At 64.0% G+C, this 15898-nt stretch overlaps 1 protein-coding gene across 1 annotated transcript in view; it reads right to left on the bottom strand.

The window, feature by feature from the left end:
- The window catches only part of nfkbie (nuclear factor of kappa light polypeptide gene enhancer in B-cells inhibitor, epsilon), a 34784-nt gene extending 30358 nt beyond the window's left edge, over nucleotides 1-4426 (bottom strand). The window contains exon 1 of the mRNA XM_041187199.1: nucleotides 3962-4426. Within this exon, the coding sequence (XP_041043133.1) occupies nucleotides 3962-4359 (398 nt within the window). The 5' untranslated portion in view covers nucleotides 4360-4426. The remainder of the gene's footprint in view (nucleotides 1-3961) is intronic.
- Nucleotides 4427-15898: the final 11472 nt, after the last annotated feature.

The raw sequence follows: 15898 nt of genomic DNA, 5'->3' as shown, positions 1-15898 counted from the left end.
CTCTATCTCAATGTTATACTCCCGCTCTCTCTCCATACCCCTTGATGCCTTTAGAGGCTAGAAATCTATTTCCTTCTTAAATATATTCAGTGACTTGGCCCCCACAGTCTTCTGTGGTAGAGCATTCCATAGGTTCACCAGCCTCTGAGTGAAGAAGTTTCTCCTCATCTCAGTCCCAGTTGGTCTACTCAGTATCCTGAGACTTTGTCCACTTGTTCTAGACACCCCCCCTTCCCCCCTAGGCAGAGGAAATATCATCCCTGCATCTAGTCTCTCCATCTCTGACAGAATTTTATACATTTCAATGAGATCCCCTCTCATTCTTCTAAACTCCAGTGAATACAGACATAGTCGGCCCAATCTCTCCTCATACAATAATCCTGCCATCCCAGGAATCAGTCTGGTGAACCTTCGCTGCAAGTATATCCTTTTGAGGTACGGAGACCAAAACTCCACACAATACTCCAGGTGTGGTCTCACCAAGGCCCTGTACAGCTGCAGTAAGACATCCTTGCTCCTGTGCTCAAGTCCTCTCACAATGAAGGCCAACATACCATTTACCTTCTTAACTGTTTGCTGCATCTGCATGCTTGCTTTCAGTGATTGGTGTACAAGGATACCCAGGTCCCTTTGTACATCACCATTTCCCAACATATCGCCATTTAAATAATACCCTGCCATTCTGTTTTTCCTACCAAAGTGGATAACTTCACACTTATCCATGTTATATTGCATTTGCCATGTATTTGCCAACTCACTCAACCTGCCTAAATTATCTTGAAGCTTCCTAACACCCTCCTCATCGCTCACGTTCCCACCAAGTTTCATGTCATCAGCAAACTTGAAAATATTACATTTGGTTCCCTCATCCACATCACTGATTTATATTGTGAATAGCTGGGGCCCAAGCACTGCTCCCTGCGGTACTCCACTAGTCACCACTGGCCATTTTGAAAAAGACCTGTTTATTCTTTTCCTGTCTGCCAACCAATTCTCAATCCATGCCAATATATTACCCCAATCCCATGTGCGTTAATTTTACACACTACCTCTTGTGTGGGACATTATCAAAAGCTTTCTGAAAATCCAAATATACTATGTCCACTGGTTCTCCCTCGTCTATTTTGCTAGATATGTCTTCAAAAAACTCCAGAAGGTTTATCAAACATGGTTTCCCTTTCATAAATCCACGTTGACTTTATCTAACCCCATTGATATTTTCTAAATGTCTGTTAACACATCTTTTATAATAGGCTGTAGAATTTTCCTGACTACTGATGTTAGGGTAACTGGTCTGTAATTCTCTGCATTCTCCCTCCCTCCTTTTTAAATAGTGGGGTTATATTTCCTGCCCTCCAATCTGCTGGGACTATTCCAAAATCTACAACATTTTGGAAGATGACAACCAAACGCATCCCCTTTTTCATGGCCACCTCCTTTAGTGCCCTGGGATGTAGATTATCAGGCCCTGGGGATTTATCAGCTTTTTTTAACTAAGCCTAATTGCCTTCAATTTCTCCTTCTCACTCGGCCCTTGGTTCACTAGTATTTGTCCGTGAAGAGAGAACTAAAGTATTTGTTTAATTGCTCTGCCATTTCCTTGTTGTCTATATTAAATACCCCTGTTTCAGACTGTAAATGACATTTGTCTTCACTAATCTTTTTCTTTCTACGTATTTATAGAAGACTTTACAGTCCGATTTTAGGTTCCTTCCAAGTTTACTCTCGTACTATATTTTCCCCCTCTTAATCAATATTTCATTCTCCTTGGCTGAATGCTAAACTGCTCTCAATCCTCAGGCTTGTTATTTTTTCCAGCAACTTTATATGACTCCTCTTTGGCTCTAATACTATTCTTAATTTATTTTGTTAGCCATGGTTGGGCCACTTTTCCTGTTGTGTCTTTGCACCAGAAAGGAATGTGTAACTGTTGCAATGCATGCATTCATTCCTTAAATATTAGCCATTGCCTTTTAATGAAGTTCCCCAACCTATCTTAGCCAACTCACCCCTCATATCTTCATAGTTCCTTTGTTAAGATTTAGGACCCTACTTTCAGATCGGACTACTTCACTTTCCATCCTAATGAAGAATTCTATCACATTATGGTCACTCACCCCTAAAGGACCCCACACATCAAGACTATTAATTAACCCCTTCTCATTGCACAATACCAAATCTAGAATTGCCCGTTCCCTAGTTGGCTCCTCGACATACTGGTCTAAAAAAACCATCTCGTACAGATTCCAGGAACTCACCCGCCACAGTATTATTGGTAATTTGATTTGCCCAGACTGTATATAAATTACTGTAGCACCCTTGTTTCATGCATCTCTAATTTCCTGTTTAATACCTTATCACTACTGTCTGGAGGCCTATAGGCAACTCCCACTAATGTTTTCCATCCCTTGATGCTTCTTAGCTCCACCCAGACTGATTCGACATCTAGATTTTCTGAGCCAATATCCTTTCTCACTATCACACTGATTTCATCCTTAACCAACACCACCACCCCACCTCCTTTTCCTTTGTGCTTGTCCTTTCTAAACATCAAATACCTTTGGATATTCAGTTCCCAGCCTTGATCACCCTGCAGCCATGTCTCCGTAATCGCAATCATTTCATAGATGTTTACATCTATTTGCCCTGTTAATTTGTCTACCCTTATTGCGAATGCTCCATACATTCAGATACACTGCCTTTAGACTTGTCTTTTTAACATTTTGACAGAGTTTTTTTGTACTATGGTCTTTTTTGCTGTTAGCCCTTGTTTCCTCTGCCTTCCACTTTTGCTTTCTACTTTTCTATCTTTATTTCCCGCTCAGGTCCCCATCCCCCAAACACTCCCATTTAAAGCCTCCCCTAGGTGAATGGGGAATCCAACATGCTGAACCTGTTGGGAGTTTTTTGAACATGTTACTAACAGAATTGGTAAAGGGGAGCCAGTGGATGTCATGTACTTGGGTTTTCAGATGGTTTTTGATAAACTCCCCCACAGGAGTTTTGTTAGCAAAATTAAAGCACATGGGATAAGAGGTAATGTACTGGCATGGATAAAGAACTGGCTAACAGACAAGAAAACAGGAAGGTTAATGGTATGTTAACTGTTATCGCAAGAGGATTTGAGTCCAGGAGGAGCAAAGACTTGCCTCAATTGTACAGAACCTTGGTTAGACCACACCGGGATTACCGTGTGCAGTGTTGGTCCCCTTACCTTAGGGAGGATATTATTGCCATAGAGGGAGTGCAACGAAGGTACATCAGACTTGTTCCTGGGATGGCGGGACTGTCTTATGAAGAGAGGTTGGGGAAACTGGGGCCTGTTTTGTCTAGGGTTTCGAAGAATGAGAGGTGATCTCATTGAAACCTACAAAACACTTCAAGGGATAGACAGGGTAGCTGCAGGTAAGATGTTCCTTCTGGCAGGGGAGTGGAGAACCAGGAGACACAATTTCAAAGTAAGGAGGAAGCCACTTAGGACGGAGATGAGGAGAAATTCTTTTCACTCAGAGGGTGGTGAACCTTTGGAATTCTCTACCCCAGAGAGTAGGTTTAAAACAGAGAGTGACAGATTTATAAATACCGGTGACATGACGGGTACAGGGTGAGTGTGGGAAAGAGGCATTGAAGTGGATGGTCAGCCTTGATCCTGCTGAGTGACAGAGCAGGCTTGATGGGCTGAATGGCCTCCTCCTGTTGAAGGCAGAGTTTTCGGACGGAATAACCGGCCGGATAAATCCCTGAGTGACACACCGGACTGGACCGGCCCCCGCCCCCCACCCCCGCGGCCGGACCGGGCTGACCCCCCACCCGCGGCCGGACCGGGCTGACCACCCCCCCCCCGCGGCCGGACCGGGCTCACCCCCCCCCCACCCGCGGCCGGACCGGGCTCACCCCCCCCCCCCCCGCGGCCGGACCGGGCTCACCTCCCCCCCCCCCCCCCCCCCCCCCGGTTACTCACGAGTCTCCGTCCTCCCCCAGGAAGGTGTAGGGATTGAGCGGTTCTCCGGCCTTTAGACCAGGGCCCGGTTCTCGGTCCTCGGCCTCTCCCAGGCGGCAGTCCCGCTGCAGAGCCTCACTCAGCGACTCACTGAGGGATTGAGATCCGTACGAGGAGTCGAGGCGCTCTCTGTCGGCCTTGGGGTCGGGGTCGGGGCCGGGGTCGGGGCCATCCCCGGTCCCCCGGGCCCCGGGCCCCCCGGCCTCCTCCTCCTCCTCCTCCTCCTCCAGCCGCCCGCTCAGAGACACGGATCCATAGGAAGAGTCCAGGCGCTCAGCCTCGGGGCCCCACTCATCCCCACACAGGGTCCCCCCAGGCCGGGTAAAACACGGCTCACTGCTCCGGCCCTCAGGCTCCATCAACCCGACCGCTACCTCACCCAAGCGGCAGGCGGAGCGGGCCCTGACCCCGCCCCCTCGCCATGGTCCCGCCCAGTCCGCCTGACCCCGCCCCCTCCCCATGGACCCCGCCCAGTCTGCCCTGACCCCGCCCCCTCTCCATGGACCCCGCCCCGTCCGCAATGACCCCACCCCCCTCCCCCTGACTCCACACCCCCTCCCCCTGACGCCACCCCCTCTCCCGCTAACTCCACCCCCTCTCCCGCTAACTCCACTCCCCTCTCCCCCTGACTCCACACCCTCTCCCCCTAACTCCACTCCCCTCTCCCCCTGACTCCACACCCCCTCCCCCTGACGCCACCCCCTCTCCCACTAACTCCACCCCCTCTCCCACTAACTCCACCCCCTCTCCCCCTGACTCCACCCCCTCTCCCCCTGACTCCACACCCTCTCCCCCTAACTCCACACCCTCTCCCCCTGACTCCACACCCTCTCCCCCTAACTCCACTCCCCTCTCCCCCTGACTCCACACCCCCTCCCCCTGACGCCACCCCCCCTCTCCCGCTAACTCCACCCCCTCTCCCGCTAACTCCACCCCTCTCCCGCTAACTCCACCCCCTCTCCCGCTAACTCCACCCCCTCTCCCCCTGACTCCACACCCTCTCCCGCTAACTCCACCCCCTCTCTCCCGCTAACTCCACACCTCTCCCGCTAACTCCACCCCCTCTCCCACTAACTCCACCCCCTCTCCCCTAACCCCACCACCTCTCCCCCTGACTCCACCCCCTCTCCCGCTAACTCCACCCCCTCTCCCACTAACTCCACCCCCTCTCCCCTAACCCCACCCCCTCTCCCCTGACACCGCCCACTCTCCCCCTGACACTGCCCACTCTCCCCCTGACACCGCCCACTCTCCCCCTGACACCGCCCACTCTCCCCCTGACACCGCCCACTCTCCCCCTGACTCCAGCCTCTCTCCCCCTGACACCACCCCCTCTCCCCCTGACACCGCCCACTCTCCCCCTGACACCGCCCACTCTCCCCCTGACACCGCCCCCTCTCCCCCTGACACCGCCCACTCTCCCCCTGACTCCACCCCCTCTCCCCCCGACACCGCCCCCTCTCCCCCTGACACCGCCCACTCTCCCCCTGACACCGCCCACTCTCCCCCCGACACCGCCCACTCTCCCCCCGACACTGCCTCCTCCTCCCCCCGACACTGCCTCCTCCTCCCCCGACACTGCCTCCTCCTCCCCCTGACACCGCCCACTCTCCCCCTGACACTGCCCACTCTCCCCCCGACACTGCCTCCTCCTCCCCCCGACACTGCCTCCTCCTCCCCCGACACTGCCTCCTCCTCCCCCTGACACCGCCCCCTCTCCCCCTGACACCGCCCACTCTCCCCCTGACACCGCCCACTCTCCCCCCGACACTGCCTCCTCCTCCCCCCGACACTGCCTCCTCCTCCCCCGACACTGCCTCCTCCTCCCCCTGACTCCGCCCACTCTCCCCCTGACACCGCCCACTCTCCCCCCGACACTGCCTCCTCCTCCCCCGACACTGCCTCCTCCTCCCCCTGACTCCGCCCACTCTCCCCCTGACTCCAGCCTCTCTCCCCCTGACACCGCCCCCTCTCCCCCTGACACCGCCCACTCTCCCCCTGACACCGCCCACTCTCCCCCTGACACCGCCCACTCTCCCCGACACTGCCTCCTCCTCCCCCCGACACTGCCTCCTCCTCCCCCTGACACTGCCTCCTCCTCCCCCTGACACCGCCCACTCTCCCCCTGACACCGCCCACTCTCCCCGACACCGCCCACTCTCCCCGACACTGCCCACTCTCCCCCTGACACTGCCTCCTCCTCCCCCCGACACTGCCTCCTCCTCCCCCCGACACTGCCTCCTCCTCCCCCCGACACTGCCTCCTCCTCCCCCTGACACTGCCTCCTCCTCCCCCTGACACTGCCTCCTCCTCCCCCCGACACTACCTCCTCCTCCCCCGACACCTCCCCCTCCTCCCCCTGACAGCCCCCTCTCCCCGACACCTCCCCCTACTCCCCCTGACACTGCCCCCTCGACACCGCCCCCCACCCTGACATCGCCTCCCCTCCCCCTGACAACCCCCCCTCCCCCCGACACCGCCCCCCCCAACACTGCCTCCTCCTCCCCCCGACACTGCCCCCCACCCTGACACCGCCTCCTCCTCCACCTGACACCCCCCATCCCCCTGACACTGCCCCCTCCACCCCTGACACCTCCCCCTCCTCCCTACGACACCGCCCCCTCTCCCCCTGACACCGCCCCCTCTCCCCCTGACGCCGCCCCCTCTCCCCCGACACCGTCCCCTCTCCCCCTGACTCCAGCCCCTCTCCCCCTGACTCCAGCCCCTCTCCCCCTGACACCGCCCCCTCTCCCCCTGACTCCGCCCCCTCTCCCCCGACACCGCCCCTCTCCCCCTGACACCGCCCCCTCTCCCCCTGACACCAGCCCCTCTCCCCCTGACACCAGCCCCCTCTCCCCCTGGACCTTCCGCCCCCTCTCCCCCTGACACCAGCCCCTCTCCCACTGACACCGCCCCCTCTCCCCTGACTCCACACCCTCTCCCCCTGACCCGACCCTCCCCCTCTCTCACCTCCCCTGACCCCCCCCTCCCCCTGACACACCCTCCTCTCCCCCTGACTCCACCCCTCTCCCCCTGAACTCCACCCCTCTCCCCCTGACTCCCCCCCTCTCCCCCTTACTCCACCCCCTCTCCCCCTGACTCCACCCCCTCTCCCCTACTCCACCCCCTCTCCCCCGCAACCCCCCCTCTCCCCTGACTCCCCCCCTCTCCCCCTGACACCACCCCCTCTCCCCCGACACCACCCCCTCTCCCCTGAACACCCACACCCTCTCCCCCTAACTCCACCCCTCTCCCCTACACAGCCCCTCTCCCCTAACTCCACCCCCTCTCCCACTAACTCCACCCCTCTCCCCCTAACTCCACACCCTCTCCCCCTGACTCCACACCCTCTCCCCTGACTCCACACCCCTCTCCCCCTGACTCCACACCCTCTCCCACTAACTCCACCCCCTCTCCCCCTAACTCACACCCTCTCCCCCTAACTCCACCCCCTCTCCCACTAACTCCACCCCCTCTCCACTAACTCCACCCCCTCTCCCGCTAACTCCACCCCCTCTCCCGCTAACCTCCACCCCCTCTCCCCTAACCCCATCACCTCTCCCCCTGACCCCACCCCCTCTCCCCTAACCCCACCCACTCTCCCCGAACCCACCCCTCTCCCCCTAACTTCACCCCCCTCACCCTGACACCACCTCCCCCCTCTCCCATAAACCCACCCCTCTCCCCCGACAACACCCCCTCCTCCCCCTGACTCCACCCTCTCCCCCTGACACCGCCCCCTCTCCCCCTGACTCCAGCCCCTCTCCCCGTGACTCCACCCTCTCCCCCTGACACCGCCCCCTGTCCCCCTGAATCCAGCCTCTCTCCCCCTGACACCGCCCCCTCTCCCCCTGACACTGCCCCCTCTCCCCCTGACACCGCCCCCTCTCCCCCTGACACCGCCCCCTCTCCCCCTGACACCGCCCCCTCTCCCCCTGACACCGCCCCCTCTCCCCCTGACACCGCCCCCTCTACCCCTGACAAAGCCCCCTGTCCCCCTGACCCCACCCCCTGTCCCCCTAACCCTACTCCCTCTCCCACGGCCTCCAAATCCCTCTCCCCTAACTCCACCGCCCTCTACCCCAACACCAACCACTCTCCCCCTGAATCCAGCCTCTCTCCCCCTGACACCGCCCCCTCACCCCCTGACACCGCCCCCTCTCCCCCCGACACTGCCTCCTCCTCCCCCGACACTGCCTCCTCCTCCCCCTGACACTGCCTCCTCCTCCCCCCGACACTACCTCCTCCTCCCCCGACACTGCCCCCTCCTCCCCCGACACTGCCCCCTCCTCCCCCTGACAGCCCCCTCTCCCCGACACCTCCCCCTACTCCCCCTGACACTGCCCCCTCGACACCGCCCCCCACCCTGACATCGCCTCCCCTCCCCCTGACACCCCCCCTCCCCCCGACACCGCCCCCCCCAACACTGCCTCCTCCTCCCCCCGACACTGCCCCCCACCCTGACACCGCCTCCTCCTCCACCTGACACGCCCCATCCCCCTGACACTGCCCCCTCCACCCCTGACACCTCCCCCTCCTCCCTACGACACCGCCCCCTCTCCCCCTGACACCGCCCCCTCTCCCCCTGACGCCGCCCCCTCTCCCCCGACACCGTCCCCTCTCCCCCTGACTCCAGCCCCTCTCCCCCTGACTCCAGCCCCTCTCCCCCTGACACCGCCCCCTCTCCCCCTGACTCCGCCCCCTCTCCCCCTGACACCGCCCCCCCTTCCCCCTGACTCCAGCCCCTCTCCCCCTGACACCGCCCCCTCTCCCCCTGACTCCGCCCCCTCTCCCCCGACACCGCCCCCTCTCCCCCTGACACCGCCCCCCCTTCCCCCTGACACCGCCCCCCCTTCCCCCTGACACCAGCCCTCTCTCCCCCTGACACCGCCCCCTCTCCCCCTGACTCCACCCCCTCTCCCCCTGACTCCGCCCCCTCTCCCACTAACTCCACCCCCTCTCCCCCTGACTCCACACCCCCTCCCCCTGACGCCACCCCCTCTCCCACTAACTCCACCCCCTCTCCCGCTAACTCCACCCCCTCTCCCGCTAACTCCACCCCCTCTCCCGCTAACGTCCACCCCCTCTCCCACTAACTCCACCCCCTCTCCCGCTAACTCCACCCCCTCTCCCACTAACTCCACCCCCTCTCCCGCTAACTCCACCCCCTCTCCCGCTAACTCCACCCCCTCTCCCACTAACTCCACCCCCTCTCCCGCTAACTCCACCCCCTCTCCCGCTAACTCCACCCCCTCTCCCACTAACTCCACCCCCTCTCCCCCTAACTCCACACCCTCTCCCCCTGACTCCACACCCTCTCCCCCTGACTCCACCCCCTCTCCCCCTGACTCCACACCCTCTCCCACTAACTCCACCCCCTCTCCCCCTAACTCCACACCCTCTCCCCCTAACTCCACCCCCTCTCCCACTAACTCCACCCCCTCTCCCACTAACTCCACCCCTCTCCCGCTAACTCCACCCCCTCTCCCGCTTAACACCACCCCCTCTCCCCTAACCCCCATCACCTCTCCCCCTGACCCCACCCCCCTCTCCCCTAACCCCACCCACTCTCCCCGAACCCAACCCCTCTCCCCCTAACTTCACCCCCCTCTCCCTGACACCACCCCCCTCTCCCATAAACCCACCCCCTCTCCCCCGACAACACCCCCCTCTCCCCCTGACTCCACCCTCTCCCCCTGACACCGCCCCCTCTCCCCCTGACTCCAGCCCCTCTCCCCGTGACTCCACCCTCTCCCCCTGACACCGCCCCCTGTCCCCCTGAATCCAGCCTCTCTCCCCCTGACACCGCCCCCTCTCCCCCTGACACCGCCCCCTCTCCCCCTGACACCGCCCCCTCTCCCCCTGACACCGCCCCCTCTCCCCCTGACACCGCCCCCTCTCCCCCTGACACCGCCCCCTCTCCCCCTGACACCGCCCCCTCTACCCCTGACAAAGCCCCCTGTCCCCCTGACCCCACCCCCTGTCCCCCTAACCCTACTCCCTCTCCCACGGCCTCCAAATCCCTCTCCCCTAACTCCACCGCCCTCTACCCCAACACCAACCACTCTCCCCCTGACTCCAGCCCCTCTCCCCCTGAATCCAGCCTCTCTCCCCCTGACACCGCCCCCTCACCCCCTGACACTGCCCCCTCTCCCCCTGACACCGCCCCCTCTCCCCCTGACACCGCCCTCTCTCCCCCTGACTCCAGCCCCTCTCCCCCTGACACCTCCCCCTGTCCCCCTGACCCCACCCCCTGTCCCCCTAACCCTACTCCCTCTCCCACGGCCTCCAAATCCCTCTCCCCTAACTCCACCGCCCTCTACCCCAACACCAACCACTCTCCCCCTGACTCCGCCCCCTCTCTCCTTATTCTAGACCCTCTCCCCTGACACTGCTGCCTTTCCCGAGTCCACCTCCTCTCCCCCTGACTCCAGCCACTCTCCCCCTGACACCGCCCCCTCTCCCCCTGACACCGCCCCCTCTCCCCCTGACTCCAGCCACTCTCCCCCTGACACCGCCCCCTCTCCCCCTGACACCGCCCCCTCTCCCCCTGACACCGCCCCCTCTCCCCCTGACACCGCCCCCACTCCGCCTGACACCGCCCCCTCTCCCCCTGACTCCGCCCCCTCTCCCCCTGACACCGCCCCTCACCCCCTGACACCGCCCCCTCTCCCCCTGACACCGCCCCCTCTCCCCCTGACTCCAGCCCCCCTCCCCCGACACCGTCCCCTCTCCCCCGACACCGCCTCCTCTCCCCCTGACTCCACACCCTCTCCCCCTGACTCCAGCCCCTCTCCCCCTGACTCCGCCCCCTCTCCCCCTGACACCGCCCCCTCTCCCCCTGACACCGCCCCCTCTCCCCCTGACTCCAGCCCCTCTCCCCCTGACTCCAGCCCCTCTCCCCCTGACACCGCCCCCTCTCCCCCTGACACCGCCCCCTCTCCCCCTGACACCGCCCCCTCTCCCCCTGACACCGCCCCGTCTACCCCTGACTCCACCCCCCCTCCCCCGACACCGTCCCCTCTCCCCTGACACCGCCCCCTCTCCCCCTGAATCCACCCCCCCTCCCCCTGACACCGCCCCCTCTCCCCCCGACACTGCCTCCTCCTCCCCCCGACACTGCCTCCTCCTCCCCCTGACACTGCCTCCTCCTCCCCCTGACACTGCCTCCTCCTCCCCCCGACACCGCCCCCCCTCCACGTGACACCACCCCCCCCGACACCGCCTCCCCTCCCCCTGACACCTCCCCCTCCTCCCCCCGACACTGCCTCCTCCTCCCCCTGACACCGCCCCCTCTCCCCCTGACACCGCCCCCTCTCCCCCTGACACCGCCCCCTCTCCCCTGACACCGCCCCGTCTACCCCTGACTCCACCCCCTCTCCCCCTGACACCGTCCCCTCTCCCCTGACACCAGCCCCCTCTCCCCCTGACTCCACACCCTCTCCCCCTGACTCCGCCCCCTCTCCCCCTGACACCGCCTCCTCTCCCCCTGACTCCACACCCTCTCCCCCTGACTCCAGCCCCTCTCCCCCTGACTCCACCCCCTCTCCCTGACTCCACCCCCTCTCCCTGACTCCACCCCTTCTCCCCACCGCCCTCTCCCCCTAACTCCACCCCCTCCCCCCGACTCCACCCCCTCTCCCTGACACCACCCTCTCTCCCCCTAACTCCACCCCCTCTCCCTGACTCCACCCCTTCTCCCCACCGCCCTCTCCCGCTAACTCCACCCCCTCCCCCCGACTCCACCCCCTCTCCCTGACTCCACCCCTTCTCCCCACCGCCCTCTCCCGCTAACTCCACCCCCTCCCCCCGACTCCACCCCCTCTCCCTGACACCACCCTCTCTCCCCCTAACTCCACCCCCTCTCCCTGACTCCACCCCTTCTCCCCACCGCCCTCTCCCGCTAACTCCACCCCCTCCCCCGACTCCACCCCCTCTCCCTGACTCCACTCTTCTCCCCACCGCCCTCTCCCCCTAACTCCACTCCCTCTCCCCTAACTTCACCCCCTCCCCCTAACTCTAACCCCCTCTCCCCTAACTTCACCCCCTCCCCCTAACTCTAACCCCCTCTCCCCTAACTCCACCCACTCTCCCCGAAACCACCCCTCCCCCCAACTCCACACCCTCTCCCCCTAACTCCACCCCCTCTCCCCCTAACTTCACCCCCTCTCCCTCTAACTCCACCCCCTCTCCCCCTAACTCTAACCCCCTCTGCCCTAACTCCACCCCCTCTCCCTGACTCCACCCCACCTCCCCCTAAGATCACACCCCCTCTCCCCAACACCACACCCTCTCCCCCTAACTCCACTCCCCTCTCCCCCTGACTCCACACCCCCTCCCCCTGACGCCACCCCCTCTCCCACTAACTCCACCCCCTCTCCCGCTAACTCCACCCCCTCTCCCCCTAACTCCACTCCCCTCTCCCACTAACTCCACCCCCTCTCCCACTAACTCCACCCCCTCTCCCACTAACTCCACCCCCTCTCCCACTAACTCCACCCCCTCTCCCCCTGACTCCACACCCTCTCCCCCTAACTCCACTCCCCTCTCCCCCTGACTCCACACCCCCTCCCCCTGACGCCACCCCCTCTCCCACTAACTCCACCCCCTCTCCCGCTAACTCCACCCCCTCTCCCGCTAACTCCACCCCCTCTCCCGCTAACTCCACCCCCTCTCCCACTAACTCCACCCCCTCTCCCACTAACTCCACCCCCTCTCCCGCTAACTCCACCCCCTCTCCCACTAACTCCACCCCCTCTCCCACTAACTCCACCCCCTCTCCCACTAACTCCACCCCCTCTCCCCCTAACTCCACACCCTCTCCCCCTGACTCCACTCCCCTCTCCCCCTGACTCCACACCCCCTCCCCCTGACGCCACCCCCCTCTCCCACTAACTCCACCCCCTCTCCCACTAACTCCACCCCCTCTCCCACTAACTCCACCCCCTCTCCAACTAACTCCACCCCCTCTCCCCCTAACTCCACACCCTCTCCCCCTGACTCCACTCCCCTCTCCCCCTGACTCCACACCCCCTCCCCCTGACGCCACCCCCTCTCCCACTAACTCCACCCCCTCTCCCCCTAACTCCACACCCTCTCCCCCTGACTCCACACCCTCTCCCACTAACTCCACCCCCTCTCCCGCTAACACCACCCCCTCTCCCCTAACCCCATCACCTCTCCCCCTGACCCCACCCCCTCTCCCCTAACCCCACCCACTCTCCCCGAACCCAACCCCTCTCCCCCTAACTTCACCCCCCTCTCCCTGACACCACCCCCCTCTCCCATAAACCCACCCCCTCTCCCCCGACAACACCCCTCTCTCCCCCTGACTCCACCCTCTCCCCCTGACACCGCCCCCTCTCCCCCTGACTCCACCCTCTCCCCCTGACACCGCCCCCTCTCCCCCTGACTCCAGCCCCTCTCCCCCTGACTCCACCCTCTCCCCCTGACACCGCCCCCTGTCCCCCTGAATCCAGCCTCTCTCCCCCTGACACCGCCCCCTCTCCCCCTGACACCGCCCCCTCTCCCCCTGACACCGCCCCCTCTCCCCCTGACACCGCCCCCTCTCCCCCTGACTCCAGCCCCCCTCCCCCTGACACCGCCCCCTGTCCCCCTGACCCCACCCCCTGTCCCCCTAACCCTACTCCCTCTCCCACGGCCTCCAAATCCCTCTCCCCTAACTCCACCGCCCTCTACCCCAACACCAACCACTCTCCCCCTGACTCCGCCCCCTCTCTCCTAATTCTAGACCCTCTCCCCTGACACTGCCGCCTTTCCCCTGAGTCCACCCACTCTCCCCCTGACTCCAGCCACTCTCCCCCTGACACCGCCCCCTCTCCCCCTGACACCGCCCCCTCTCCCCCTGACACCGCCCCCTCTCCCCCTGACTCCAGCCCCTCTCCCCCTGACACCGCCCCCTCTCCCCCTGACACCGCCCCGTCTCCCCCTGACTCCAGCCCCTCTCCCCCTGACTCCAGCCACTCTCCCCCTGACACCGCCCCCTCTCCCCCTGACTCCGCCCCCTCTCCCCCTGACACCGCCCCCTCTCCCCCTGACTCCAGCCCCTCTCCCCCTGACTCCAGCCACTCTCCCCCTGACACCGCCCCCTCTCCCCCTGACACCGCCCCCTCTCCCCCTGACACCGCCCCCTCTCACCCTGACACCGCCCCCTCTCCCCCTGACACCGCCCCCTCTCCCCCTGACTCCGCCCCCTCTCCCCCGACACCGCCCCTCACCCCCTGACACCGCCCCCTCTCCCCCTGACACCGGCCCCTCTCCCCCTGACACCGCCCCCTCTCCCCCTGACTCCAGCCCCTCTCCCCCTGACTCCGCCCCCTCTCCCCCTGACACCAGCCCCCTCTCCCCCTGACTCCAGCCCCTCTCCCCCTGACTCCGCCCCCTCTCCCCCTGACTCCAGCCCCCCTCCCCCTGACACCGTCCCCTCTCCCCCGACACCGCCTCCTCTCCCCCTGACTCCACACCCTCTCCCCCTGACTCCAGCCCCTCTCCCCCTGACTCCGCCCCCTCTCCCCCTGACACCGCTCCCTCTCCCCCTGACACCGCCCCCTCTCCCCCTGACTCCAGCCCCTCTCCCCCTGACTCCAGCCCCTCTCCCCTGACACCGCCCCCTCTCCCCCTGACACCGCCCCCTCTCCCCCTGACACCGCCCCCTCTCCCCCTGACACCGCCCCGTCTACCCCTGACTCCACCACCCTCCCCTGACACCGCCCCCTCTCCCCTGACTCCACACCCTCTCCCCTGACACCGCCCCCCCTCCCCCTGACACCGCCCCCTCTCCCCCTGACACTGCCTCCTCCTCCCCCCGACACTGCCTCCTCCTCCCCCTGACACTGCCTCCTCCTCCCCCTGACACTGCCTCCTCCTCCCCCTGACACTGCCTCCTCCTCCCCCCGACACTGCCCCCCCTCCCCGTGACACCACCCCCCCCAACACTGCCTCCTCCTACCCTGACACCTCCCCCTCCTCCCCCCGACACTGCCTCCTCCTCCCCCTGACACCGCCCACTCTCCCCCTGACTCCAGCCCCTCTCCCCCTGACACCGCCCCCTCTCCCCTGACACCGCCCCCTCTCCCCCTGACTCCGCCCCCTCTCCCCCTGACACCGCCCACTCTCCCCCTGACTCCAGCCCCTCTCCCTCTGACTCCAGCCCCTCTCCCCTGACACCGCCCCCTCTCCCCCTGACTCCAGCCCCTCTCCCCCTGACTCCAGCCCCTCTCCCCTGACACCGCCCCCTCTCCCCCTGACCAGCCCCTCTCCCCCTGACACAGCCCCTCCCCCTACCCTCTCCCCCTGACACCGCCCCTCTCCCCCTGACACCCACCTCTCCCCTGACACCGCCCCTCTCCCCTGACACCCCCCTCCCCCCACCCCACACGCCCCAACACTGCTCCTCTCTCCCCTGACACCCCCCCTCTCCCCCTGACACTCCCCTCCCCCCCCTGCCCCCCTCCTCCCCCTGACACCGCCCCCTCTCCCCCTGACACCGCCCCCTTCCCCTGACCCTCTCCCCCTGACACCGCCCCTCCCCCCTGACTCCGCCACCCTCTCCCCTGAACTCCGCCCCTCTCCCCTGACTCCGCCCCTCTCCCCCTGACTCCCAGCCCCCTCTCCCCCTGACACCGCCCCCTCTCCCCCTGACACCGCCCCCTCTCCCCCTGACACCGCCCCCTCTCCCCCTGACTCCAGCCCCTCTCCCCCTGACTCCAGCCCCTCTCCCCCTGACTCCAGCCCCTCTCCCCCTGACTCCAGTCCCTCTCCTGCTGGCACCACCCCCCCCTCCCCCTGACTCCAGCCCCTCTCCTGCTGGCACCACCCCCCCCTCCCCCTGACTCCAGCCATTTCCCCCCTGACCACCCCCTCTCCCCTCACTCCACG

This window comes from Carcharodon carcharias, chromosome 5, assembly GCF_017639515.1.
Source record: "Carcharodon carcharias isolate sCarCar2 chromosome 5, sCarCar2.pri, whole genome shotgun sequence".
NCBI classification, from domain to species: Eukaryota; Metazoa; Chordata; class Chondrichthyes; order Lamniformes; family Lamnidae; genus Carcharodon; species Carcharodon carcharias.
Note: the sequence above shows the minus strand (reverse complement) of the source record. Positions and strands in the feature narration are given on the sequence as shown.